We start from the raw sequence: 26,541 nt of genomic DNA, 5'->3' as shown, positions 1-26,541 counted from the left end.
CATCATTGGAGGGAAATGGAACCTCTTGCCATAATCACATGCAAACATCCTTCACAGTGGCTACATCTGGACAGATGTGACCCTTTTAAGAAAGGGCAGGCCTTCCTCGGCTCTCTTAAAAATGTCCCACCTGCCCAGAAGCAGCAGCTGCGAAAGAGGACCAAGTCCCTCTGAGGGGGGGGGCACCTAGACAGGCAGCTATGCTCGGTGAAGGTGGGCCGGTCTTTGCTTCTCAGCTTAACCTACCTTGTAGGGTTGTTATGAAGATAAACAGGCAGAGGGGAGATCTGTAGGTCCAGAGTTCTCCATTGCCTCGGGGCGGGATTAAAAGCCAGTGAAACGGGGTGGGGTGGGGATCAAATAGTGCAAAACCCACATGGAGCTGTATTTCGGTGTAACATTTTCACCATCGATTCCCTCTCTAGAAGATGAAAAAGAGAAGACACCCCCCCCCAAAAAAAGGCATTTGCTTGTGTTTTCAAGGAGGGTGCATTCTCCGGACCAGCCTTTATCCTACCAGTGTGCAGGGGGGGGGGAGTAATTAATCCTGCATGTTCTTAAAACAGCAGAGAGTTTGCCTGCCTGCCGTCTGGAGCCAGCTCCCCCATTATCTCCTTCTCTCACGAGGGGCTTCCAGAGTTGACGGTGGAGCTGAGCCAGGGAGAAGACACGCTCTCTATCCGACCCCCATGGAAGCACGCTGTTTTAAACACACAGCGAGGAATACCCACCTACGACAACAACTGCTGTGACACATCGTTTCAAAAACACACACATATAGACAGCATGGGTGTATGCTGCATGATGTCCAATCAAAACCAACTTATAGCGACTCTAATGGGGTTTTCAAGGTAAATGAGATACAAAACACACCCCGGAAATATGTTTGAATAGGTATTTCTCGGAAGGGGGAGAGAGATTTAGTATTTTTAGCCAGCAGATAAGTGAATTGGTGGTGGATACTGATCCTGCGGATGGGGGGGGGGGGTTCCTACTGTATTTAAGGAGTGGCGTTACCAGTTCCACACACCCCCAATGAGTTCCCCTGGACGAGTGGAGATTTCAAACCCAGGTTTCTCCTCGCCCAGCTATCTGTCCAATACACCACACTGGGCATGGTGATAGATAGATAGATAGATAGATAGATAGATAGATAGATAGATAGATAGATAGATAGATAGATAGATAGATAGATAGATAGATAGATAGATAGATAGATAGATAGATAGATAGATAGATAGATAGATAGATAGATAGACAGACAGACAGACAGACAGACAGACAGACAGACAGCTAGGATGCTTCTTATGATCGAGGGCAAAGAGGAATTGATTCCAATATGATACAGTATTTTATGGGGGGGGAGGCAGAGGGGAACAGATGCTGTCTATTGCCAGAAAGCCAGGAGAGAAAGGAGCTGAGGAACTTGCAACAGACCCTTGGGAGAGACAGGAGGAGCAGGGAATTGAAGGCATCCCTTCCCAGCCCAAGATCCCAGCAGGTGCTCAGCACTGGAGCAGCCCCTTTGGCAAGGTGAGAACATATGGCCAAACCAGGACCAGGCCCAACCTGTGCATTTCTAAGGCTCCACTTCCTCAACCTGACGGTCAGCGGGGGAAAACCAGTCAGCTGAGGACCAAAGAGGATAATAAGAATAATTTTAAAAACTGCTGAGCTTGAAGGGAACCCTGGGATCATCCAGTCCAGCCCCCCTCTCTAGGAGCCCCCCCCCCAAATGGGGAATCAAACTCCCATGCTTAAGCCACTGAGCTACCCAGCAGTTCCTACTCTATGGGTGCTCAGCCCACATTTGGCACCGTCAGGCTCAGCCCCGCATGCAAACTACGGGGTGATGACTTGACTGGCCTACCTTAACAGGGCTCTTGGCTTCACCTCCGAGCAGAATACACCCGAGGCTTGAAATGTACTACCTAAACCCTCGGATCAAGCCAGAGGGGTCGGCACAGGACCTTCCTTTCCCAGCCAGAGATCGGAGCCCCTGCGCTCTCCACGCCGGAGAACAACGCGGAGAACGAACGGGATGGATTTCCAGGAGGGCCGCCAGCAGACTCTCCCCCCCCGGGGGGTGGAGGGGGTGGAGGGGGTGGCAAAGAGTGAGATCCTCTCTCTCTCGGATACGGGGACGTCTCCTGCGCCCCTCTCTCTGACAAGGGCTCCCTTTAGCGATCCAGCCCCCGGGGATGAAACCCAGGCGGTCCTCACCGGCTCTCTTTGAATGGGGAGCCGGCGAGAGCGCAGGGCGCCCACCCCCGCGGGCACCTGAACAAGGGGGCAGAAGGGCGGGGGTTCTCTGCAGGCTTGCGCCCCCCCCCTTCCTGGCTCCCCCATTTCGCCTCCTGGGGGAGGTGGGTGGGTGTGCAAACCAGGCAGCAGCCAAGCCACCGGGGGCGCCTTACCTGGTCCCTGCCCGGAGACCTCGGAGCTGGCCAGGGGTCTCTCCGGGGCGCCACATCGGGGAGGGGGGGTTCCCCTTCTCCCGGAGCCGATCGCCGAGTCCGGAGGAGGCGGCCCCGCGGGATCGCGCCGCGTCCTTGCCTTCCTGGCTTCCCCAGAGGAAAACGCTCCTCCCGGGCCGGCTTGCTTCGCTCGCTTCGCTCCTTGCCTCGCTCGGCTCTGCGCGCAACTTCGCGCGGAATGGGGAAAGCAAGGCTGCGCTATGGGGGGGGGGGGACGGGACCGGGAAGCGCCCCTGCTGCCCCCTGGTGGCCCACACGAGCCACCGCACGATCCTCAGCTCCTGGTGGACCAAGACAGGTAAAGGTGCGCGTGCGGGATCATCGAAAGTGTCAAACCGAAGTGTCCGGATTTATTTTTTTTTTTGGGGGGGGGTGTTCCTCCAAGTGTGAGCAGCTTGCCTAGAACCATCTAGAGAGTTCATAAGAAAGGGAAGACTTCCTATGAGGAGCTTCACGGGCGCACTAGTTTAACCGCAGTCTTGGAATCAAAGCTCTGCCCATAACCTGGGTTCAATCCCAGATAGCCCTCTTGAGACTCACTCCGACTTCCATTCTTCCAAGGTCATTAAATTAAGCTTGCGGGGGGGGGGCAGCAATCCATAGCCTACATAATTAAACTGCAAACTGCCCCAGAAAGTGCTTTAAGCGATATTCTACTCTCTCTCTCTCCCCCACACTTTTATAGATGAATGGGAGGCCAATCTTGAGCACTGGCATTTAAAAGCATCAGCTGTGGGTTGGACTAGATGACCCACAGGGGCCCTTTACAGGTCTAGGGGTTTTAAGATGCCCCTGAACAATGGGGAAGGAGCCAAGCTCCCTTTCTGACCTTTGGCCCTGAAAACGGAGCGCCGATTCATCTCAGTGGTGAATGATCGAGGATCCACCCTCCTGTTGTTGCGTATCATGTTGTTTTGTGCTGCCGTGCGGAGGCGACCTGTTCTTTGGAGGCCCAACTCTTTGACTCAGCTGTGCAGCCGGCCAGGAGATTAATCCAAAGCACATGTGCCCCCTCCCCTTCTCAAACAAGCTGAAATGTCAATACCATTATAGGGGCTTTGAAGCCTCTTGACCACATAGGGACCCACACGGCTGTCGAGATGCCTTTCTCTTTCTCAGTGGGTTGGAAGACGGATCTGGCTCCAGGTACAAAGACAGAAAGGCTTTACACCACCATCTTGGGAAGTTAAAGGATGAGACCATTCATGGAGGAATGTGGAAAGGTCCTTTGGAAAATAATAATAATAATAATAATAACACCTTCCTTGGATGCACCATAGTGTTTGGGAAGTGATTTGTTTGCTCTGACTTATGAAATGCAAAAAAGTAACCTTGTGTTGCTTATTACTGCAAAACAAAACAAAACAAAACTTAGGATGGATCAAAGAAGAGCAATAAACTTGAAAAAATCCCTTAAAATGCTCTTTAAAGCTAACTTTAGAAAGTAAGTGGAACATGAGGGTGGGAGATTTTTAAAAAAGCAGGACCGTGCCCATTCTTGGCTCCAGGCCTGCCCATTCACAACTTGGGACTTCCAAAAAGATTACATAACTGAGCATGTTTTCTCTTTTACAGGTTTTTTTTTAAAAAAGACTTGGGGGCTTTATTTTATTAGTTGCTATTACTATTGTTTCTTCTTATCCTTTGTTTTTTTTTCTTTGTGTGTATGTGGGGGGGGAGAGAAAGAGTTTGCCTGTTAACCGTTTTTCCAATTTTTTCTGTTGTTTTTACAAAGAAAGCATAGGGAAGAAAAAATTCTAAAACATTCGCTGCATTGTCTTGGTGTGTTTCAGACACATTTGAACTCAGAGGTGCTTGTTCATGTTTGTTGAATTTGCATCCTGCCCCATTATTTGTAATGTACTCTTCGGGGTGGTTTAGCGCAATGTTAGGAAAAACACATATACAACTGAAGGGCAAACACATAAAAGATTAAAATGCTAAGCGAATAACACAAGTGGCACAACCAACGTATTTTCTGTAACACAGAAGGCGAGAGGCGTTAAGTTTACATCCACATTTCTCATTGTTCTGTGCCACCAAATAACTTAAAGGTATTCCTTGTTCCTGCGTCTGTATTGCTTCCGTGACCATGTAGCCTTTTCCTGATTTTTCCTGAGATGCTCAAGGAATGGGCTTGCCCACTCCCATCCCCTTCTGAATTTCCATGGCTCAGCAAGAATCTGAACCCAGATCTCCTGAGTCCTAGTTTAACACTCTGTCCACAACACCACATAGCAGTCGCCTACATACATACATAACACATACACACACAACCTTAGATGTAGGTGTGTGCATAGAGTCTTGTAACACAGAGAGAAGAGAGAGAGATTTAGAAATATCAGCATTTCCAGAAGGAGATCCGTCTACCAAGGATGTTGGCAAGTCTTTGCTACCAAGTCCCAAGTCCTGAGTCCCGAGTCCCAAGTCCCTCTTAGAAACAAGCTTTTGTTCTGAGTCACAAGTGGAGTCAGAGACATGGGGGGGGGGAGTATCCCAAGTCAAATCACCAGTGTGACTTAAGTCCAACTCAATGGCGAATTCCGTGACTTGAGGCCCCATCACTGCTATCTACTGAATCACTGGAAAAAAGGGGTTCAGAGACCCTTGGTAATGGCGCTGCTAAATAAATCTTGTGAATCAATCAATCAATCGATCAATCGATCAATCAATCAATTACAGACCCGTGTTTCATGCCCATAGATTTCCCTTGTGCCTTCCCAGTGCACACCCTTGAGAGGAACTGCCTACTTCTCTCTTTTCTATTCCAAAGGATTAAATAAAGTTCTAATTACATCATAGATAAATGTGAATTGGGGGTGGAACGCAGAAGGTCTGGGAAGGGGTGGCGAAAATGTAGTTTACGAGTTCATCAACTTTATTTCCTCCGTGGATTGCAGAGGGCAGCGTTTTCCCTCTCCACAGCCGGGCCCGGAGCCCGCGCGGCGCTCAAGGTAAGGAGAGCTGAGAGCTGGCTGGTGGCTTTGATCAGAGGCGCCTGCGAAACGTTCAGGAGAGAAGCCATCACCTCCGGCCTCCGAGGGACCAGCTCGAACGGGACGCCCATCTCTGTTCCAAGTTTCCGACCCCCGCAGCTTACAGTTCTTTCCGCGTGGTTAATTAAAACCCTGTCACTAAATCAAACCGGCGCAAGGGGCACAGAAAGGGAGCCCGAGCATTTACCTCATTGGGCAACCCTTGCCAAGGACGCGTGTAGGCGCATCTCCAGAGGGGCTGCCTCCTTGCCAAAAGCTACCTATTAAAATTCAAACTATAGCAGAGGATGGCTTCTTGGCAACTGGGCTTGATTTACAGCGAGGCGTGGCAAGAGTGATTTTACAATGGCCCACAAACATCCACAAAATACCCATTCCGAAACAGTAGACGGGGTCACACAGAAGGGCCTGTGAGCTATTCAAGGTTGGTTTCTAAAACAAACAAGACCTTACTACGCCTTAGCGGCGTAGCTGTTTCCCTAGAAAAGCTGTGTTAACAGGCAGTGTTGGGCTTCCCTACCCAAACAAGAATGGATGAATCTGAATATTTTGAGAGAGAGAGAGAGAGAGAGAGAGAGAGAGAGATGTTAGCCTTCCTTCTCGCCAAACCAAGCAAGATCTAACAACCGAATCAATTATATAGAGAGACGATGCTGTTGCCTTCAAAGGCCCGCGAAAAGCATGCACCTTGTTTTTAAAGCTGTCTTGCACCACCAGTTTCAGGGAAACAAGGTGCACGCATACACTCTTCTTACTTCAACTTTCTTTCAAAAGGATATTTGGGGGTGTTTGCTATCACTTTAGCCGCAAAATTCAACAGTGGGGAAGCGAGTTATGTCCCTTCAAGACAGAACTGAATCATAGAGATGGGATATAAATAAAAATAAGGACTATATGTTCTAAATTTGCAGCCCTGACTGCCTGTCCCTCTTCCTACCTCTCCTCCTCTTTCTCTTTTCTAATTTTCCTCCGTTTTCTAATTTTGCTAATTTTCTATTGGTCAACAACGTCATTTTTCCAGCCTTCTTGCTTCCTTCCTTCCATTTATATACCTGATCAATGGCCACTCTTCACATCAAAGTGTATCATGCCTACCTCCATGTGGATTTGTCCATTCATCCTTCTGTACCTCTTATCTATTCATCTATTTATTTATTTTTAATTTCCACAATTTCTTATGGTTCAAGAATCCTGGCAATTTCTCTCACAGGCACCAGTTTTCTAAATATAGCAAATCTTCCCTCTCTCTCTCTCTCTCTCTCTCTCTCTCTTTCTTTCTCTGTATGTTTTGTTTCTGTAATTTACGAGCACACATTTCTACCTGTTCGGTCTTGCCAGGGCTGAAACAGAAGCCAAAGGGTTGACATGAGTCAGAGACTTAAAGAACACAGCCTCTAACTTAGCATGCCTCAACAGTGGGAGGTTGCTGATTGATGGTCCAAGACTCCCTTTCATGCATACCTGGCATAACCAGGTACAAAACAGTTTCTCTGGGTCTGTCTGTCTCTCTCTCTCTCTCTCTCACACACACACACACACACACACACACAGACATCACCTTTTTTTTGTTGTTCAGTGGCTTTTGATGGAGCCCCTTCCAGCCTCTCAGTGCCCTTGGAATATGTTAGATTACAAGCTCCATCGTACCAACAAGCATGCTAGATGATGGTAGTGGTCATTGGGTGTATCTGGAAGACACCAGGTGGAAGAACAGGTGGGGTGTAGACTGTTGGCCGACGTTCTGGTGAAGGTCTCAGGTTGAGAAGTCTTCCTGTCTTGCAACACAAGAAACCACCCCATTTCTGCTTCATATAAACAAGACTTTCTAGGTGAAAGGCGGCTTCTTTGCATTCTCTCGGAGAGGTCAACACTTTTATTGTTTTTCAAAGAAATTTTCTTTGAAGGTTATCAGGTTTCTTAATGCCCGTGTGTTCCCAGGCGTTAAGAGAGGTCGGGCTTTCCCTAGTGCTAACAAGAGTCCTTAAATTCTTTCCTCTGTTTGCATTTCTCTTCATTTGGACGGATGGCGATGGGGAGAGGCTTTAAAACCTTGTGAACCTGGGTGAAGTCTTTTTAACATTTCGGGAGAAGGGAGGTTCTTTTTCACAGCCTGGAAAATGTTGCAGCAGTGTTCCTAGAGATGAGAGTTTGCCAACACAACTCTTTGGGATTCTGACTCCATGAATTACTAGCCAGTGGCTCTTCTTGGGTTTGTAGTCCTAAAAAAGCCATCCTGCCCACACGCAAGCTCGTGGTTTTAGGAATGCTGTTGTTAATTCCCCAGATTATGTGTCTTGAGTTTCAGGATTGGTGTGATTCATCCTAATTGGCCAACTGGTCATTCTCTTCAATGGTGTGTTATTTAATTGGTGCTGTACTGGCTCACTAGAACGCCCTCCTGAGTTTTAAATGAGGTTCACTATCAGTGGCCTTCTGCACTGATTGATAGCGACAATAGGTGCGAGGAGGAGAGGTGAACTTAATAAAGGAAATTAATCCTGAACCACACTGTGCTTGCAGAAAATTCAGAAATATAAAAATACTAATGGGATATATTTATTATTTATTTATATTTTGTTGTTTAGTTATTAAGTTGTGTCCGACTCTTCGTGACCCCATGGACCAGAGCACACCAGGCCCTCCTGTCTTCCACTGCCTCTCGGAGTTGGGTCAAATTCATGCTGGTTGCTTTGGTGACACTGTCCAACCATCTTGCCCTCTGTCGTCCCCTTCTCCTCTTGCCTTCACACTTTCCCAACATCAGCGTCTTTTCCAGGGAGTCTTCTCTTCTCATAAGATGGCCAAAATATTGGAGCCTCAGCTTCAGGACCTGTCCTTCCAGTGAGCACTCAGGGTTGATCTCCTTTAGAACTGATAGGTTTGTTCTCCTTGCAGTCTAGTCTTTATATACTGCCCTGTTAGCGCAACACACTATTCTGGGTGGTTTGTACTACAACAAAATGTTGCAGTAAACTGGCATCTCCCAACAGTGCTCTTGTTCATGGTTCCATCCACACAGTTCTCCAGTGATTCCTTCCCGTCTCCCTCCTTGTTAAATAAATAAATAATAGTCACTCCACTCCACACCACCTCTTTCTCCTACCTCTTTTCCAACTTAGAGGCCCAGCATTCATTACAGATGCCAGATTTTGTAAACGCTGAAAGTCACTGTTGAGTATCACAACACCAGCTCTTCACTTTTCCTCTTCCAAAGAATTTAAGGCATGGTAAAAACTGCCAACCAGCAGTTCAAAAACATGTAAAAATGGCCCTTAACATTCATTCATTCATTCATTCATTCATTCATTCATTCATTCATTCATTCATTCATTCATTCATTCATTCATTCATTCATTCATTCATTCATTCATTGCATTTATAACCCACCTATCTAGTCGAACGACCACAGAACAGATCCTGTTTCATTGGTGTGGGCAGTTCCTCCATGGGCAGCTTGCTATACAGTAGGGCTCTCCTATCCATGGGATCAGTATCCACTGATTCACTTATCAGCAAGCCATGACATTGTTTTTGCAATAATTCATAAGGTCCTCATTAAGTCAGAAATGACTTAATGGCACAAGTCCCAATATGGGAAATGGGAAATCTGCTTTCAAGTGACATTTTAAAGGGAGTAGTAATCGTCCTAGAAAGCTGAAAAGACAGGAACATAAGCTTTTAAAATTCCCTTATCATATTGCTTAATTTATTGCATTAATTCGAACTGGTTTAAATGGCTTTTAGGGTTGTGTTTGGTTTTATTTGATTTTAATGATTCTGTGACTGAATTCGTTTTTCCTTGCAGTTTTTTTTTATTATGTTCCATAAAGATCAGAAGATGCCTCTAGCACCACCTAGTATTTATTGGAAGGGCGCAATAAATAAGAAAGTTTGCTTCTTTGTAAATTATTAGAAGTCTTACCGTTGTTAACAGCATTTTGAGTTGCTCTCCGATTTTGGTGGGAAGGAGAGAAGATGGGAAACATAGTCAAGCCTTGAAGGAACTACTTCTTTAAAAGAGATTTGTGGTCCGGCAAGCCTGATATCGCCAGCTCTGAGAGGCAGCATCTCTGCACAGTTCCAAGCAGGATGGCTTCCTAGTTTGAGACAGAGATAAACGGGGCCGAGCTCCTGTGGTTCTGGGAAAAGGCTGGATTTAAGCAGATGGACCTAATATATACAATGAGTTGAGACAATGCACTGACCCATGTAACGTCGTATTGGTTAGGCCAATGAGCAGTGACCACTTTGAGAGTGGAGAAAGGAGCTCTTCCTAGTCCTGCCTAGAAAGGTTAGGAAACCTTTCCCATGAGAAATATGTGCCCAGCTGATGAATGGAAGGCAAGCCATGGAAACATTACTCTTTGGGCTGCAAACTCCTAGGGGCAAAAGGGAAACTTTCTATAAACTCTGCCAACTGCCCATTTCTCCAGCAAAAAGCCTTGTAATCATCATCATGCGCCCATCAAGTCAGTTCTGACTTATGGTGAACCATTTCAAGGTTTTCTAGGTAGAGAGTACTCAACAGTGGTTTAGCATTTCCTTCTCCTGGGATTGTGCAGCTGGTCCAAGGCTACCCAGGCTGGCTCTCCTCGCAGGGGGGAAATCACTGGGGAAATCAAATGCCTGACCTCTGGCTCCACAGACAGAGACCTCAACGATTAAGCGATCCAGTGAGCCACCCACCTAGGGAGACTTTATCACTTGCATGTGGTCCCGTTCTGATGCTCCTCTGTTGTTCCAGCTCAGAGGTGTCCCGTCGTTCGAGCGTGGCCTCTTGGTCTCTTGTTTTGAACAGTGAACCACACACACCCCATTGTTTAGCAGACGAGCTGTCTTGCTAATTGCTCCAGGCAGAGAATTTCTGTCAGCAGCGAGATCAAGGGCGCCCTGTGCATCATGGCAAAAGAATGTCCTTCAGCCGCACATGCAGAATAGATCTTGAGCTGGATTCCTCCAGATGACGGATCCTTCTGATGGCGTATTGTGGTGTCAGTGGGCATCCGGTCCAAAAGGTTTGCCTCTTAGCCAGTAAGAACATAGGAAGCCACTCAGCACGGGTCGGCATCCTGCTCATGCGGGTGCTATGTAGTTACACTAAAATAAGTGTGCAGTTGGTCCCTGGCACCATTGATTGCACAACCTCCTGGGGGAAGTGCTTCAGGGATCACACTCCCACATCAGCGTTAGCGCAACCACTGTACACACACCACCTCACGTTGGGGGCATGCAGTTGTGCAACAGGATTTCGGCCACTGAGTCCACATAACCCAGCATTGCAGTGGTTTCCAACCTTGATTGTTGCTCCATTTGATTCCAGATCCTTCACAAGGTCCTCGACTGTGTGCTATCCACCCAACCAGCTTTGTCCAACACTTAGTCCACATACAATCTCTGGTCTGCCCTTTGGCTATGCTGCTCATCTAGTTGACATTGCCAACCACCAGTCGGGCCATCCAGCTAAATCTCTGCCACCCGTGTGACAGGGAGAAACACAAGAAAAGCTATACACTGTGATGAAATTCCAAACAAGCCATCATTCTCAGGAGACATTTCAAGGAGGAGAGATAAATACGGAAAGCTGAAGCTTGCTGAATATTCAGGCTGCCTACACACTGTGGTCTTCCAAAAATTTGTGTACGCCACAGGATCCTGTGAACAAAACTTTCAGGGACAGCCCCCCTGATTCAGTTCAGACCGCATTTCTACATTTGATAAATGAGTTTGATAACTTTCCCGAAGACATTAAGATACTTAAAAGCTCCTTTGACAGCCAAGTGTCTCCTTTTTTTTCCCCTACAAAAAACAGAGGACAGCCATGGAGAGGAGCAGGGAAGGGCCGCAAGGCATGGAGATAAAAAAGCAGTCACAACATTTTCACATCACCCCCTTCAAGGTATGTCTCTATCTGCAAGACTGAACCTTCTTTCTCTCCCTTTTGAGAGAGGAGCCATCCAGGTGAGACATTTCTGGAGTGCTAAAAGAAATGTTGATTTACTGAAAATGAGCTCCGTATTTGCAGATGGTTGGGGGGAGGAAGGGCTGCGGTGGAACTAAAATAAGCTTATCAGGGAATGGAGTGGGGTGGGAGAGAGAAGAGTAGGAAAATACAGAGGAGGAGGATGAAGTAAGAAAGGTCATGGGGTGTGGGAACCGCCTCCTCCCTTTTTGGAGTAAAAAAAGTGCAGAGGCGGAGAAGAGGAAGAGAATGAATGAACCAAAGGAAATAAATGCAAAGCATCCGCTAAAATTTAACTAGCGCTTGTAGTAACATGAACACAAATAACGATGTGCGGTTCAGTTGATTCCAGCTTTTTCTCCTTTCCCAGAAAGGGAAGCTGGGGTCCACAAAAGAAAAACTCCTGATGCTTTCTAGAAAGAGTGGGGTGCTTGTTTTTGCTTGTTTTGTTTTTTGCTGGGGAAAGAGGGGGCAGAGGGAGACCCGAGAACCCTCAGGAACAGACTCAGGGTCTACGTGGGGATTCAGGGAATCGCTTTGCCCACCCTCGCCTTTGAGGCTCTGAGAGGACACCTCAAAGACTGGGTCTGCATCCCAAAATGTAAATGCTTTTCTTTTTCTTTGCTTCTCATTGAGCTTCAGCTTCCTGGGCTGGGGGGGGGGGACCCAGCAAACGAAGACTGCTCACAAAAGGGGTGGCTCATCCATCCATCCTTGGCACTGTGGCCAACCCCGAGGGCTGCCTTTTTGAGCCAAGGCCATCCGCAGGAGTAATGGGAGGTGGTGGCCCCTTTTCTCCAACCCTTGATTAAGTTGCGTTCGCCTCCAGCTGCCGCCTGGGAACGAGGGCTTGCCAAGGCTCAGCCCAAGAGCCTCATTAGGAAGGCTGCAGTGGTTGAAAAGGAAGTGGGCTATTCTCACGGGCAGGCTTTGTCAGTTGGACCTCACGGCCATCGCAGCCTAGCCAGTCTTTGGGGGAAAGAGAAAGAAGACAGGGCACGTCCCAGAGAGGAAGAAGCTTTCCTAATTTTCACAACGGATGCAAGGATAATACGGAAGAGAAGATGAAAAGCAGCCACTTCTGCTTAGCACAGTCTGCTGGGAATAGTTTTCTTGCTGTTCAAACACGACAAAGGTTTTGTCCCCCTTAATAACACAAACTTGGGCTAGAAATGGACGCAAATGTTTTAACTAGAGTTGTTGTCTAATTGAAAGAAATCTCAGGGCTGTTTCAGACACAGCATTCATATCACAATTTGTTCCACTTTCTGCACCGATTTTTACCAGCATTTCCTCCAACCACCGAACAACGTTCCTCTTGATTTCTACCAGTTTCCCTCCTGAAGTTCCTGCGCCTTTTTTTTCACTCTTGCAAAAACCCATGGGATCTTTTGGTCTTGTTTGCTTGCTTGTTCTGCTTCGTATCAAAGCAGATGGAATTTAATCTGATGGTGCTTCCTGAGTCATACAATGCCAATGCGCAAAGCACGCAAGGGAACAATGCCAACGCAGGCTAAGGGAGCACACAGGGGCTGTGCTTAACAGATGTTTGCTGGACCCTGGCAAGTAATAATGCAACTCCGAAACAGAGAAGCAGTTTAGTGTTAGACCATTAACGCTCGGGATATGACTCCGATAGCTCCCTGGTCGTTATCTGGCTGCAGAGCATAAGGTTGAGAGTTCAATTCTCCACTGGGCCTTCCTGATAGGAGCTGAACTTGATGATCTATAGGGTCCCTTCCAGCTCTGCAGTTCTAAGAGGATGATGGTGATCAATGGACAGGAAAGGATGCACAGCTTGGCCTTTTTAGAAAAAGGAATCTAAGGTTCCAAAGCAGAGCAAAGATGGAAACTATCTCGCTACACATCTCAAGAGCTATCCTTTGCTTCAAGAAGAACATATATACATTCCCAGTTCTTGTGGTAAACCAGCACTAAAACGTTTTGGACGGGGGCCTTTTGTGTCTCAGGCCAGGCCACACTGCAACCAAAGAGCTGCCGGTGGGAACGCCGAGGAGGGGGGGGACTGGGGGGTGGGAAACACTCTTCAAAGTGGTGGTTGCATCTTGAGAAGAATGTCTGAACTTTATGCAAGCTATAAGCTGAAGCTTTTCTTCCTGCCAGTGAAAATACATTTACACTTTTAAGTAAACGCCTGAGAGATAATTGAGTCAAAATGCCATACTTTGTAACGTTTTAAGGTGTCCCATTTAAACATCTGGATCATGTTGATGACTCCAGGGTACAACCCTGTGCATATCCACTTGGATGCAAGGTTTGTTATGTTCCGGAGGCCGGAACACACACACACACCCGGCACACCTCAACAAACATCACAAAATAATGTATCCGCATAGCATGGTCGCTTCAATTGGGTTTTATCTGCCTGATTTCTATTTGCCATATGGATTTGAAAAACAAACAATCTTAATCCTGTAGCTGCAGACATTTTACCTCTGAACCCCAGAAACATAAATCTGGGTCAGCTTTTCTTCTTCTTCAGAAGTCCATAGACTACTAATGGTTTGAGCTAGCAACAAATTCTTGTAATTGTTAGGAGCAGCTACCACCCAGGCCAGCACCTTTACAAGATTCCTTTATTTATCTCTTAAGGATAAATCTAGGGACATGCATGTATGTGGCCGGGGGGGGGGACTTCACCAATGTCTCATTTCTTTGCCAAGTGTTGTAAAAGAGAACTCTCATCTCGAGAAAGGAAAGGACACACACAGCAATCTTTGCTACTGTTGTCTTTGTACAATTTGCACAAAATGATTCTAGCATTTTTCCCCTCGCTTCAACAAAGTGTGCATACACATATGCACATAGCAAGCAGGGCAATGGATAGAAACAACCCATCCTATGCTTCAAGTACAAAAAGTCAATCTTGCAAGTGTGCAAATTCCCTGCAAGATCCACTGGGGGAAAAATCTTGGATACCTCACAGGTGAGAATTCTCTCTGCGCTCTCGCCTTTAACATGAGATAACGAAACGAGTGAGGGCTTCATCACTAGCTGAATATAATGGTTAGTCCTAACTCAGCTTGGTCCATACATAAATGTTACTTTAACAAGTCCAGTTCATTCAATGAGTCTCCTCTAGCAGAGACTAAAAGTTGGATTTTGGCTATAATATCCAGAGGGGAGAATCCTACTGCCCTTTGTGTAAGGTATGGGTAACTTGTCACAGCTAATTGCTGCTCAATAATGTAATGCAGAGATCATACCTGGTCATGCACCTGACTGCACAACTGAGGGTCACCCTAGGACCTTGTCAATTAACCACTGCAACGTATGCAGTCTTCATATGAACAGCAACAGGATTCCAGCCTGTGCCCTATAGGTCATTGTCTTGTCTGATACACACCCCACAGCAGCAAGTATGGACAGTAGAACAAGTCTGAGAAACATACAAATAATGTCAGAACATTGGTTACTTTAGAAGTAAAAAGAGCCCTTCTGGGTGAATTCTACAAGTTCATCCAGCCTGCTCCACCATGTCCAACCAGGAGCCTCATGAAGCTAATAACAAGCACATTATTTTCCGGAGCCTTTACCTGTGGGGCATCTTCTCCCTCAACACCAAGGGATCGTACAACCATGATGGTTTAATTGCAATCAACAGACTTTTTCTTCTTTTCTAGGAACGGGTCTAATCTAATTTCTCAAGCCATCTACCGTATTTTTCCGTGTATACGACCATACGTTTGTCTAAAATCTTTAGACTAAAAATTGAGGGTTGTCTTATACACGGAAGTAAGCTGAGGAGAGAACAAAAACAAGTGGAGGGGAAAGCAGGGATCAAAGCAATCCTGCAGCGCTTTTATCCCTTTCCCCCTACACTTGCTAAGCTCCACTTAGATTTCTTAATTTTGGATTAGAAAAGGGGGGGTGTCTTATACATGGGCCGTTTTATACATGAAAAAATACGTAAGTCGACTCAGTGATCCATAGGGTCCCTTCCAGCTCTGCAGTTCTAAGATGATGATGAAGTCAGTGGTGTTTCCCACCACACCTTCTGGCAGCAAATTCTATGGCTTAGTTCTGCATGGTGGGACACAGTCTTCGATTTGGGTTGCCTGACATCTACTGTCCTTTAAATTTAATGGCTCACCTTGGCCGAAATCCAATTGTTGGACCCATATATAGGAAAACCATTGAATTAATACTTTCATAAGTCCTACTGATAAGGCAGTTCTACTCCAGTTATGGCTAAGAACTAGGTTTGGGCCCCTGAGTTACGCAACTGTAAAACAAGGCAGAAAACCTTTTCCCTCCTTTCCCCTGTCCCATGTTATGCCTCCTACTAATAGACGACAGAAGAGAGGAGGGGAACCAAGACGTCAGAACTATTGTTTTCCATGGCAGCGCCTATGTTTCTTGTAATGTTTATTCCTACCCTTGGGCTGCCATTCAGTGGGTGGGTGGTCGGGGAATTCACACAATAGGAACACAGAAGAGAGAGACCGAGGATTGAATGCTGGCAAGCCCTGCTGGAGCACATTGTTTACAAAACAGAGGAAGTTCGATTCAACTTCAGCTGATGCCTTTGCAAAGTTCAGGGCAGCATTTCAGAGGTCCTCCAACTTTTGAGTTAAGTGAGTCTACGGCGCCTTTGAAAGAAGGTGCTTCACTTACGGATGTGTTGGCGGTGCAGGTAGCAAGGAAGCCCACAGTGGGCACCACTTCACAGGAACATTTATCCTAAAACAAGACACCTACAGTATCAACCATAATGGGTGGGTGGGACCCCTATTCTGCCCACAAAGGCTTGAGAACATGAAATGCTTTTCATTTTTAAAGGCAAGACCCACACACGGGCAGAGATCTACAGAAGACGCTCGCCTTGGTGAAAAGTCTTACCCTCAAGTCACAGAACAGCTCCGTTGCTTTTTGAACTCCTCTGCCTTCAATTCTTACCATTTCAGGCTTATTTTGATTCCATGAAATACCCATTTCCTCTACCAAAAAGGCTCTTAAAGGAGCTAAGAGTTCCTAGTTTTGAGGTAAGAGAATCGACTGAACGATGACTAAGGGTTCAGAGAGACACCATTGGTGAGCACGGGAGGCTCTTTTACTCAATCCTGATCATCTTTAACGGATGTCTGAGCCGCCCGGGATCCAAAGCTCAAGTCTGATTTGGTTGGTTTCTTCACGATCCTCTTCTCCTTCTCAGGAGGCGCTAGTCTTCTCTTACAGGCCAAGAGAAGGGAATGGAGCAGAGCACCCAAGTCCACAGGTTAGAAGGAGAAAACCTGCCTCTGGTCCCTTCAGAAAACAAAACGGTAGCAGCAGGCGTCAAGACCCACCTGAGGTTGGGCCACAAGCACCTGTGGGTCACCAAGACTACGGGGCCGTGCCAAGAACTAGCAAAGCCTCACCACCGCTGGGCATGCCTTTGCGAAGAGAAAGCCACCCCTTGGCCCAGATCTTAATGGAAAGATAATGGACTCGACATGATCCCTTTCAAGCCTGATGTGTCGGCTGCTTTCAAGAAAGGGGCCAGGAACTAGAAATTAGGGTTTGATATGGAGCAGGAGGACAAACACAGGAGCCATATCAACTGGAAATGAAGTGAGGAAGACCTTAGAGCCCAGACTCCCACCCCTACAGGAAACCATTTGTTGTCGTTTCTGGTTAGGAGGTCCAGTAGCCAGCCTGGGTCGGTAGGGCCAGACCAGAGCTTCATCAGCCAGAAGGATGTTCCAAAGCAGTTTTGCGTTCATTGGACATGACCACAACACAAAGATACAAGGCCTCTGGGCTCTAGCCCGGCTAGACCCTGAAGCTGTTTGGCTCAATAAATCCACTCTTTTTTCCTCAGGAAAAAGAGCTCAGCAAACAACTTCTTTCTTCACCAAACAGAGCTCCTTAGAGCTCGCCACAATGAAACACAAGAAATACATCCAGAAGATCAATACCCTTCCCGTCAGGCCAATAAGACACCATAACCCAAAGATCTTAAAATGCCCCAATGGCCAGAGTAGGAAAAGTTTTCACCCAGCCCCTAAAGGTGAACAGATTAAACAGCCAACCAAGTTCCCTGGGGAAGGCTCTCAAGGCTGTGATACTCAAGGAAGGCCCTTCTTTCCAGCCAGCTCCAAAAGTGGAAAGAAAGATGGAAGATTGCAGAGGATTATAACGACTGACAAGTTCACGAAAGGCAGCTTCTTTTAACTGGGTCGTAAATTTTGCTTGCCCTGTGCTCATAGATGCAGCCTACAGCCAGCAGATTGTCTTTACTGACAGATGAAGCTTCTTATGAATCAGTTATAAGCTAGCTCTTCCAGCATTTTTTAGCTCTGCCTTTATTTGATTTATGGCCCATGCCACCAAAAAATTTCAGCTGCAGACCATTAGTCCAGGCGATTTCACATTCCATGTCAGCTCTGACTAGAGACGAGCAAAGTCAAGACGTTTGTTCCTGATCAAGTAAATGACAGGAAATCTTGGCGACAAAGGGGGTAGCTTTCGAATCTCCATGCAGCTATGGAGGAGAAGCTATGAGGGAAAGTTCTGCTTGAGCGGGGAAAAAAGCTATACTGCTGCTAAGCAAGCATGGTTATATTTCTGCTAGAAATTTCTTTTAATTGAGCTGAAGTTGATTTTCCACCAAGACACTTAACAATTTCAAAGATCTTCCCAATGTGCAAAAAGCAGCAGTAAAAATGTAACAACCAGAACAAATCAAGCTGTCTTATTTGGCAGCTGTTCTCCAAATTTCCAAGTCACTAAGGGTAGGAACCTTCCAATTAATCGTCTTGTTGACATTAGCTGGTATAAACTTGAGCAATGTATAGAAAGAAACCAAACGCTACAATATTTCCATGCAAGGTGTGAAGAACGTTCGGGTGAATTTGAAACTGAACAGGGCACAGCAATGACCCAAAGCAGAAAATATGGGGGTAGAATTTGTAATTAAAGACAGAAACCAGCATGGAAGGCAACACAGCTACACAAATATAGCTGAATTACTGCTAGGCCTCTCTCCAGAGCCTGGGGTATTTCAGTCCCAGCCCTGCACCTTTGCAAAGGGGAAAATACCCTTGCCGTTCTCGGATTACCGAAAAGTCCGTATAATTTGTAAGTCTGATTGCTGGAGCACAGATCTCTGAAGAAAGCCTGCTGTCGAAAAAAAGCACACGTTTGTTGTGGAGAACAGGCATTTCTCTTAACATCTAGTTCGACACAAAATCTAGTGTCTCAAATGAGGGTCTATCCTGGATGTCTGCTAAATGTGCTCAAAGTTGTGCGGGCTTTCCTATTATGTTGGTCTGGTTCGTTGCACGTAAAACGATTCCCACTGTGCCAATGCTGGCTGATAGCCTTTCTTTCTGTTGACGTTGGCTTCTTCCTCGGCACTATTTTTCTTTTTCTTTGCTTTCACTTTCCCTGACCTTCACTGGTCCTTACTGGAGGTTCATTTCATCAATAACGTCTTGACCTAACTTCTTGGTGGAACCGGTGCGGTGACGTTTCTTGGCTTTCCCGTTGCAACAATGGGGAGAAAATCCAGTGAGACGACCTCGTAGCAGACACGGTTTGAAGAGCGATATGGTGGGAAAGAAGGCCCAGGGCAAACACTAGCCCACAGCGCAAGATGGAGATGATTCATGGTTGAAAACATGTGCATTTCTCTAAATGCTTCCATGGCTTGTTTCACCAAATGTAAATTAAGCTAATGCCATTAAAATCTCCCACATCCAAATAAGATGTCTAGACGATGGGAGTGTATATAAAGTAATGCAAACACAACATTTCATAGGCCCAGTTTCTTCACCACTGTATTTTGAATTAACTTTACAATCATTTGTCTAACAGTATATTTTAAGTCGATGGAAACCAGATGTGATTCTGGGCTATCCTCCCTTTGCACTTAAGTGTTAAAGGCACGGCCTGAGACATACCCAGAAAACAAGCTTTTCTTTTTCATTTCTCCTGATCCTTGCATATGTACAGAATACACAGAAACCTTCAGGTGCTGGGCAGAGGCGGCAATAAGTGCTCTCCCCCTCCATGTCTCCTCTTTTCAAGGTCTCCAGGAGAATGGGGCTTCACTTCGGATTCGCTCAGGAACTCCGCAAAGTCCCTCCGAACGTTCGAGGTGGAATATGAAGTCTTGCTAAATGAGGTACCGAGCGGGGACATCAATCAAACTAAATGACAAGGAAATATTTGGCCTGAACTGACATAGTATCACTTCTGTGGGCACGCCTGCTGAGCCTACGCCAGAAGAACCAATCCAATTACATTACTTTTTCCGGGGGCTTAGAGGCTCAAATTTTAGAGTGGAAAGGCAGGGAAGAATAATTCTTCTTCTTCTTTTAACTGTTTTGTGTTTTTTTTAAAAAAAACATAGGAATAAATCGCTACACTGATGCTTTGCGTCAACTGTATGGTGAATTCAGCCAAGATGGGGCAAAACCACCTCTCCAAACAGGTTATCCTTTCAAATGTGATTACATAGCACCATGACATGAGTTATGAATCCCGCTGCTGGAGGGAGGCAGGTAAAAAACCATACGCAACGCCAACATTACGTCATCGTCATGGTGGGAGATTCAAGACACATGGAAGAAAAGGACTTCATGGACAAGCACCGTTAAACTATGGAATTCCCTGCCACAGGAATCTCAGCCAGGACAGGAGATTAGATGAATTCATCAAGGTCAAGGCCCATCCACGACCTTCTGGTCTGGATGGCTGGAGATCATCTCTAATAAAAGAGTCCCTCTGTGGTTTTGGTTTTGTTGCTGAAGAAGGTGAGATGGAGGGTAGAGCTGCAACTCAAATCCTGCCATTGGGCTTCCACAGATAACTGGCTGGCCACGAGGGGAACCCAGCACCGGATCAGATAGGATTTTGGCCTAATTTCAGCACAACTCTTTCTTATCCGTTTTCACACCAAATTCAAAAGGATGGCCCTGGGCATTCAGGCCAGCTTCGCCTTGTTCATTCCCTGTTAGGCATGGCAGGCAATATTTCAGGAGTCGATTATACACAAACAGAGACACACTTCTGTAAGTCATGCTAATAGGCAGTACAAGAGGCAGCTGCTGTTTTTCCCAGTGACTCAAGCCTGGCATGGTACCTTGTCTCTAAGAAGTCACTCCAGGGCCCATCACGACACATCTTCTGAGAGCTGATTAAAAACCTACAGAGGTTAAAGATGCCATACAGAACATCAACCAACTATATTGTACTTGTCTTCATTTCTACTCTGGAGTCAGTATATGTAGGATTTTTAGGTGATCCCCCATGAAGGCACTGAGCAGACGCAGATGTACATTCTGTAGTTGCTGTTCCACACATTTTGCAAAATTCACTCCCTGTAACTTCCAGGTAGGGCAAGAAAAACTCCCAAGTACCAGAGAACTGCTCCCAGATGATGTCCACATGGGCCGCCAGCCTCACTAAGGCAGCTTCCTTCATTCCTGTTCTGCTGTGACTGCAGTGAACCCTGGACGTGTTTGCAATTTAACATGATTTTACCATGAATTGTTTTATGGTTTCATTCCTTGTTTTAACAGATCTTTTGTAAGCCACCCGGGGCTAGGCTGAGGACCACAAACGCTGGACAGCAAAGGTAGTAAGCAGAAGAAAATCAAATCTTTACAGAGCCGTTCTCTGGCTGGACATTCTTTAGACAAAAGCTATACTCAGGCGACATTTCCCACTGGAGGAAAAACAGTGATAAGCCTACGTAAATCACACAGCGCTCTCCTTGGAGAACGGGTGGGATAAGAAAGCTATCCAAAATCTTGCAAGAAACGTGAGACAAAGCATCTCTTGGGTTGCTCTGCAACTGAGATCCTTCCATACAAACACTCCGGCTGAACCATTAGGGCCAGGGTGGGAATGGGGTGGAGTTTTCATATCTGGTTATGCCATGCCAATGGAACGAATGGTACAGGAGAATGGGTCTTTCTCAGAATGGCCCCAACGTGGATTAGATACAGCTATCGTCAGTGATTATCTACAGAAGTGCTGACTATATTCTAGGCCCCGTTCAAAGCTGGGATGTAGCCCTCTCTGCCCATAAGACTAAAGAAACAAGATACAAAAAAGAGAGAGGAACTGGAAGAGATAATGGCACAAAGGGAAGAATCAGAAAGAAGAGAAATTAGACAAACGGATGATCAAACAAACCCTTCAAGGGAGAGGCCTCCGCATGTTAAAGCGCCATAGGAGAGAAAACACAGAGCACGCAGGCCTGATTCCATTTCATACTCCCAATGAGAGCAAAACCACTGAATCAATAGGATTGACAGAACTGATCATAGATCATTGAGCAGTTGACTCCACACACCTATTCTAGGAACCAGCAAAGGGATTTCGTGTAAGGGAAGTCATGGGATATAAGAATAAAGAAAAGCAATCAAAACAGAAAAGAAACCGAAAGATCACGAAGGCACCCAAAACTTGAAAGAAATGTGGACTTAATGAAAAGCAGAAGGAGCCAATAAGAATTTTCCTGTGTTCTTGCTACGCCAAGCTAGTTTGCAGTCGTGAATTAAAAGTTTGACCTGGCAGCACAACCAGGGCTGAAAAACAGCAAGATATATAAATATATATATCCCTTGGCTGATTTTTAAATGGGGAGGGCAAGGGTCAGTGGGAGATGAAATGCATTTATGCTTGTTTGTAATGGATGAGATGCTGAGGGCAAGTATGCATTTGAGATGGGCCAAACTTCAGGATAGCTTCAATGCTGCACTCTCAACGGCCTGTAATTAAGAGGAAGAAAACAGAAGAAGGCCTATCTAAATGTGAGCCAAAGTCGTTCAGAGTTTGGTCAAAGGACAGAGGATGAAACTACGGGCTCTTTGAAGATACAGATCTTTGCTGGCGAAGAAGAGAGATTGTCTAACATGAGTTGTGTACGTATAAAATGAATTCTCCCCTCAGTCCCGGTATCTTTCTTCCCCTTTCTGCCAGGAGGAGCATCTCATGCTGAACGGCTGCTCTTTTCATGCAACAGAGACTCTGTATGTAAACAAAAGTCCACGCTCTGTCTTTTATTTCAGATCCTGTTTCAAAAACAGGAATAGAGATACGGCTCTAATCACCGAGATCTGGATTCTCTTCTTCTGAGCAAGGATGCATAACAAATGGGGAAACAGAGGCAAGCCAAAACAAATAACAAAGGACCCAAGGGTTTTGGTACAGACCCATTCTAGGTACGGACATGCACATGCCAGTGCTTGCGTAACGCCTACCAGCGCATTCACATAAATCTCTTTTCCATAAAGAAAAGGGAATGGTTCTCCCCCCCCCCAATGTGCATCTAATGAGTGAGGATATGGAGGTTCACATCCTGTAAAATTACACACAGGCACAGAGATTTTGGGAAGAGGGGTCCGTGCCTATGAACGGGATTCATGTAAGGATGTCCATGCTCACTTGTCCACTTCATTGCACATGTGAGGAATGAAGAGCAAACGGCACTCTCCTTGGTAATGAGGAATTTCCTGGTCCTCTTGAAAGAGCCCTCATGGGGGTGGGGGCTAATGTTCTATCCAAAATTCTGCACAATAATTGTCCACTTTGTGCAATGCACAGGGTATCTGGCTCCACCACCCTCACCAGTAGCTTCACAGGTCTGGCCTGATGGGAGCCACAGATGGTTTCAGATATAAACAGGGATTCCGTTAAAAGGCTTTACATAAAAAGGCCTCGCTCATTGCAGAAATGTTACTTCTACATACGGTGGCCATTCTAACCATTTTTAGTGAGCCATTGTTTAAATCGGATGGCTTGCCCCAGTTGGAGCAGACCTACTGGACCAATGGGGTTAACACAAGCACTGGTTTAGAATGAGCAGTCTGGTCAATGGAAGTACTCTAGTTGAGACGAGCACTGGATTTAGTCCCTAAAAATAAAAATGCTGGCAGTCACGTCCTAAAAATGGACCATGGTGTTCGTTAACTGTAATGAGTAACACATTATTTACTAAAAGTGAAGTGCCCTGTTGTTGTTTTTTTAAAGTAACAATTCCAAGCTCTTGAGCAGAGAGAATTTGAATGCAAAACAGGGAAGAGGCAGGGTTAACCTTGCTGGCAAGTCATTAATCATAATCCAAACGGCATCAGCTCCTTTGTTCTAAACATCTCCATCTTCTCATTGTACTTAAAGGAAGTATTATGGTACAAAAGGGCATACACAGTAATGAGAAACACACACAAAACATCCTGGTGGCGCTTCTTTCCACTGTAGACTGATGTAACATCATTAACATTAAGCTGTGTTTCAGGGAAGCCTTTTCTCACTGATGGAGACTGTTAAGATTCTGGAGGCACCCCAAAGCTCTCCAGAACCCTGTCTCAGAACAGCCGTCTTTTACAGAAAGGCAACGGGTTTTATAACGCTGGCAAGCCCTGTTATTTGAGCAGACGCCCGGCCAATACAAGCACGGCACATACTTGTAATTCAAGGATCCGTACCAACTTCTTAATGAATTCTGTAAGAGACCCTGCCACAGGTGACAGGTTCTGCCTGGGCAGCCTTTCAGCCAAAGAAATCTAACCTGAATAAGCAGGGATGGGAGCCTCCAAGTTCTCCTGGTTGCCAGAATTCTTCTCCAAGTGAGATGTGCGGGTGGATGGATTAACCTCGGCTTTCGACCACTGTGCTTCATACTAAGCTGGACACACGCTCCTGCTAATAAGAATTCACTACATAAAAAAACAGATCTTAGCACAGATCAACAAGGAAGACACACCAGGGAGCCATAGGGAGTTAAGTTTAGGGCTTGCTGCGCTTAAGGATTATCTAGTTCGACCTGGGACTCCCTAAACATTAAGGCCAGCCTTTGAAGTCTTTCCCCAGATCGCTCATCGAACCCCATCATGACCTCGCAGGCAAGAACTGGAGACCACATGCAAGTGGGACACAGAGATACAGCCGTTGCAGCAGCGTAACCCCAAAACTGAAACACTCTCCTGCTACCACATCTGGTGGACTTCTGGCACCGAGTGAAAACCATTCTCTCTCCCCGGGCCTTCTAGCTCTGGCTATTTCCAGACTTAACTGGGCAGACTCGAGGTGAAGTAGTTAACTGGTGAATAAAGTCATTCAAAACTTTAACAATCCTTAAAAAGAGCAACATGCAAAATTAGTTGCTCGAGTACATTTTTCAGAGAGTTATGTTCTGCCAGACCATAAATCCAGGCTTTAAAAAAGCAAGCCTGACACAAAACAGTCTCAATCGATTATTTTAGTCAGTCTATCTTTACCAGCTCCCTTGGTTCCATCACACTCCGCCATTACCGAGAGACAGAACCTCACTGTGCAAAAGGGAGTCATGATTTAACCCACAAATCCCATTTTGGAAATCGGGAAATTTTCTGGCCAATTTTGGCTTGGCTGGGAGGGGACCGTGCAACCGGGGAGGGGGGATTCTGGGCAACTGACACTTGACCGGTGGCTCCCAAGCCTGGGTCCCCAAATGTTCTTGGACTGAAACTCCCAGAAGCCTTCACCGTGAGCTGCGCTGGCCAAGATTTCTGGGAGTTGGTGTCCAAAAACATCTGGGCTAACCAAGGCTGGGAACCACGGTTCTAGACCATCTAAAGTTATCCACCCCATTTATACAGAGGAAACCTCAAGGTTTGCCGTGGTGTGTATATTCAAGAGACTTGCAGCCAGTCCTACCTTCCTCATTAGTGTCATCTGACTAACACGAGTGTTGGATTCACATCTGATGCTTGAAACATCTGTTCATATATGAAGCAGACGGAGGCTGAGCACTGTAGAAGCATCTCTCTTGGGACCCACAGGACCTCTTAGCTCCCTCAAGAGTTCTGCTATTGAAAATGTAAAACCCACATGGCATAATTCTGTTGTTACCAAATGAAAACAACTCTTTCAAGTTCTAAGATTATTATTATTATTATTATTATTATTATTATTATTATTATTATTATTATTATTATTATTATTATTATTATTATTATTATTATTAAACAGCAGGTTTGGCAATTATAAATGGAATAATTTATTAAATTTCCAGTGCTCAACACCTTACACCCCCCAGCGACAGCAGCAAGAGAAGAAAAACACTGAAAGGTGGAGTGTCCAGAGGAGTGGGGTGCCTTTCCTTTAAATTAAGTGTCCTTGTGTAAAATGCAGCAAGAGCAGCCATGGCAATAAGTAGAGACGTGGGAATTCAGACCATTACAGGACAGGTGTCACATTATCTGCACGCTGCTGTTTGAAGCCTGTGGTGTATACACACTCGTGCAAGTTTGAGCCAGGGAAAGGGAATCCAAAAAATGTGAAAAAGGCCACATTTTGTGTGTATGTTTCTGTGTGTGTAAGAGAGAGAGTGTGAGGTTTCTTCAAGGCAACCTTTATCGATATCATTTCAATAGTTGTCCAGGAGCAATGGCAAACGCATCGGGCCATTTGAGGCCTTGATGGAAAACAAGACCACAGGACACTGACATCCGGGGGGAACCCGTGCTCTTTACGACTTCGGATCGGCAATTCGTTGCAAGCTGAGCTTCGTGTAGGAGTCCTTGTTGCGTATCTCCATCACAGCATCCCTGACGAGTTCAATGAAGATCTGAGGCCAGAGTTTCTGCAACGACTCGTTTTTCATATTGATGTCAGCCGCTTCCTTCACTAACTCTTGGATGTAGGTTTGGCAGAAGTTCTTCCTGTCCTTCATTTCCTGTACAAAAGAACCATTGTTGAGGGCAAAAAGAAATAAATAAATAGATCAAAAATCAGGAAACAAAGCCCTTTGGTGCAGCGAAGTTTAATTAGAAAAATACCAGAGACATTCATAGGGGAGAGTAACGACTGACATATTGGTCCCCAGAGAACGGGAGATTCCAGAGGAGGTAAAGGACTCTCTCTCTCTCTCTCTCCTTCTCATTCCTGACAGCAATTTTTGTTACTGAAAGAGAAGGCAAGGGTTTGAAGGTGGCCAAGCTCCTTTGGGCCGAAGGGGAAATGGGCTAATTTGCAACTACAAATGGAACCCTGATGACAAGATCACCTCCCGCTTCAAACAGAAGTACCACTGAATTTTGCTTCTGCTCAGGCATCACAGTGAAATTACGGCTTGGCCACTAGCTCTTTTTCCATCTGACCCTACCAGAGA

At 45.9% G+C, this 26,541-nt stretch overlaps 2 protein-coding genes across 3 annotated transcripts in view; both read right to left on the bottom strand.

The window, feature by feature from the left end:
- THSD4 (thrombospondin type 1 domain containing 4) overlaps positions 1–25,305 on the bottom strand; it is a 275,769-nt gene extending 250,464 nt beyond the window's left edge. The window contains exons 1-2 of one of the 2 annotated variants that reach the window (XM_072981651.2): positions 25,086–25,305; positions 23,959–24,092 (exon numbers count right to left, since the gene is read on the bottom strand). The gene's annotated coding sequence lies outside the window, so the exon portion shown is untranslated. Of the gene's footprint in view, positions 1–2,417; positions 2,647–23,958; positions 24,093–25,085 lie in introns of those variants that run through there. The other variant, XM_072981650.2, reaches the window with a different exon arrangement.
- Positions 25,306–25,404: 99 nt separating this feature from the next.
- LRRC49 (leucine rich repeat containing 49) overlaps positions 25,405–26,541 on the bottom strand; it is a 33,401-nt gene continuing 32,264 nt past the window's right edge. Inside the window, exon 17 of the mRNA XM_020784867.3 lies at positions 25,405–26,106. Within this exon, the coding sequence (XP_020640526.3) occupies positions 25,900–26,106 (207 nt within the window). The 3' untranslated portion in view covers positions 25,405–25,899. The remainder of the gene's footprint in view (positions 26,107–26,541) is intronic.

The sequence above is a fragment of the Pogona vitticeps genome, chromosome 12 (genome assembly GCF_051106095.1).
Source record: "Pogona vitticeps strain Pit_001003342236 chromosome 12, PviZW2.1, whole genome shotgun sequence".
Lineage (NCBI taxonomy): Eukaryota > Metazoa > Chordata > Lepidosauria > Squamata > Agamidae > Pogona > Pogona vitticeps.
This window is presented reverse-complemented; position numbering and strand designations above follow the sequence as displayed.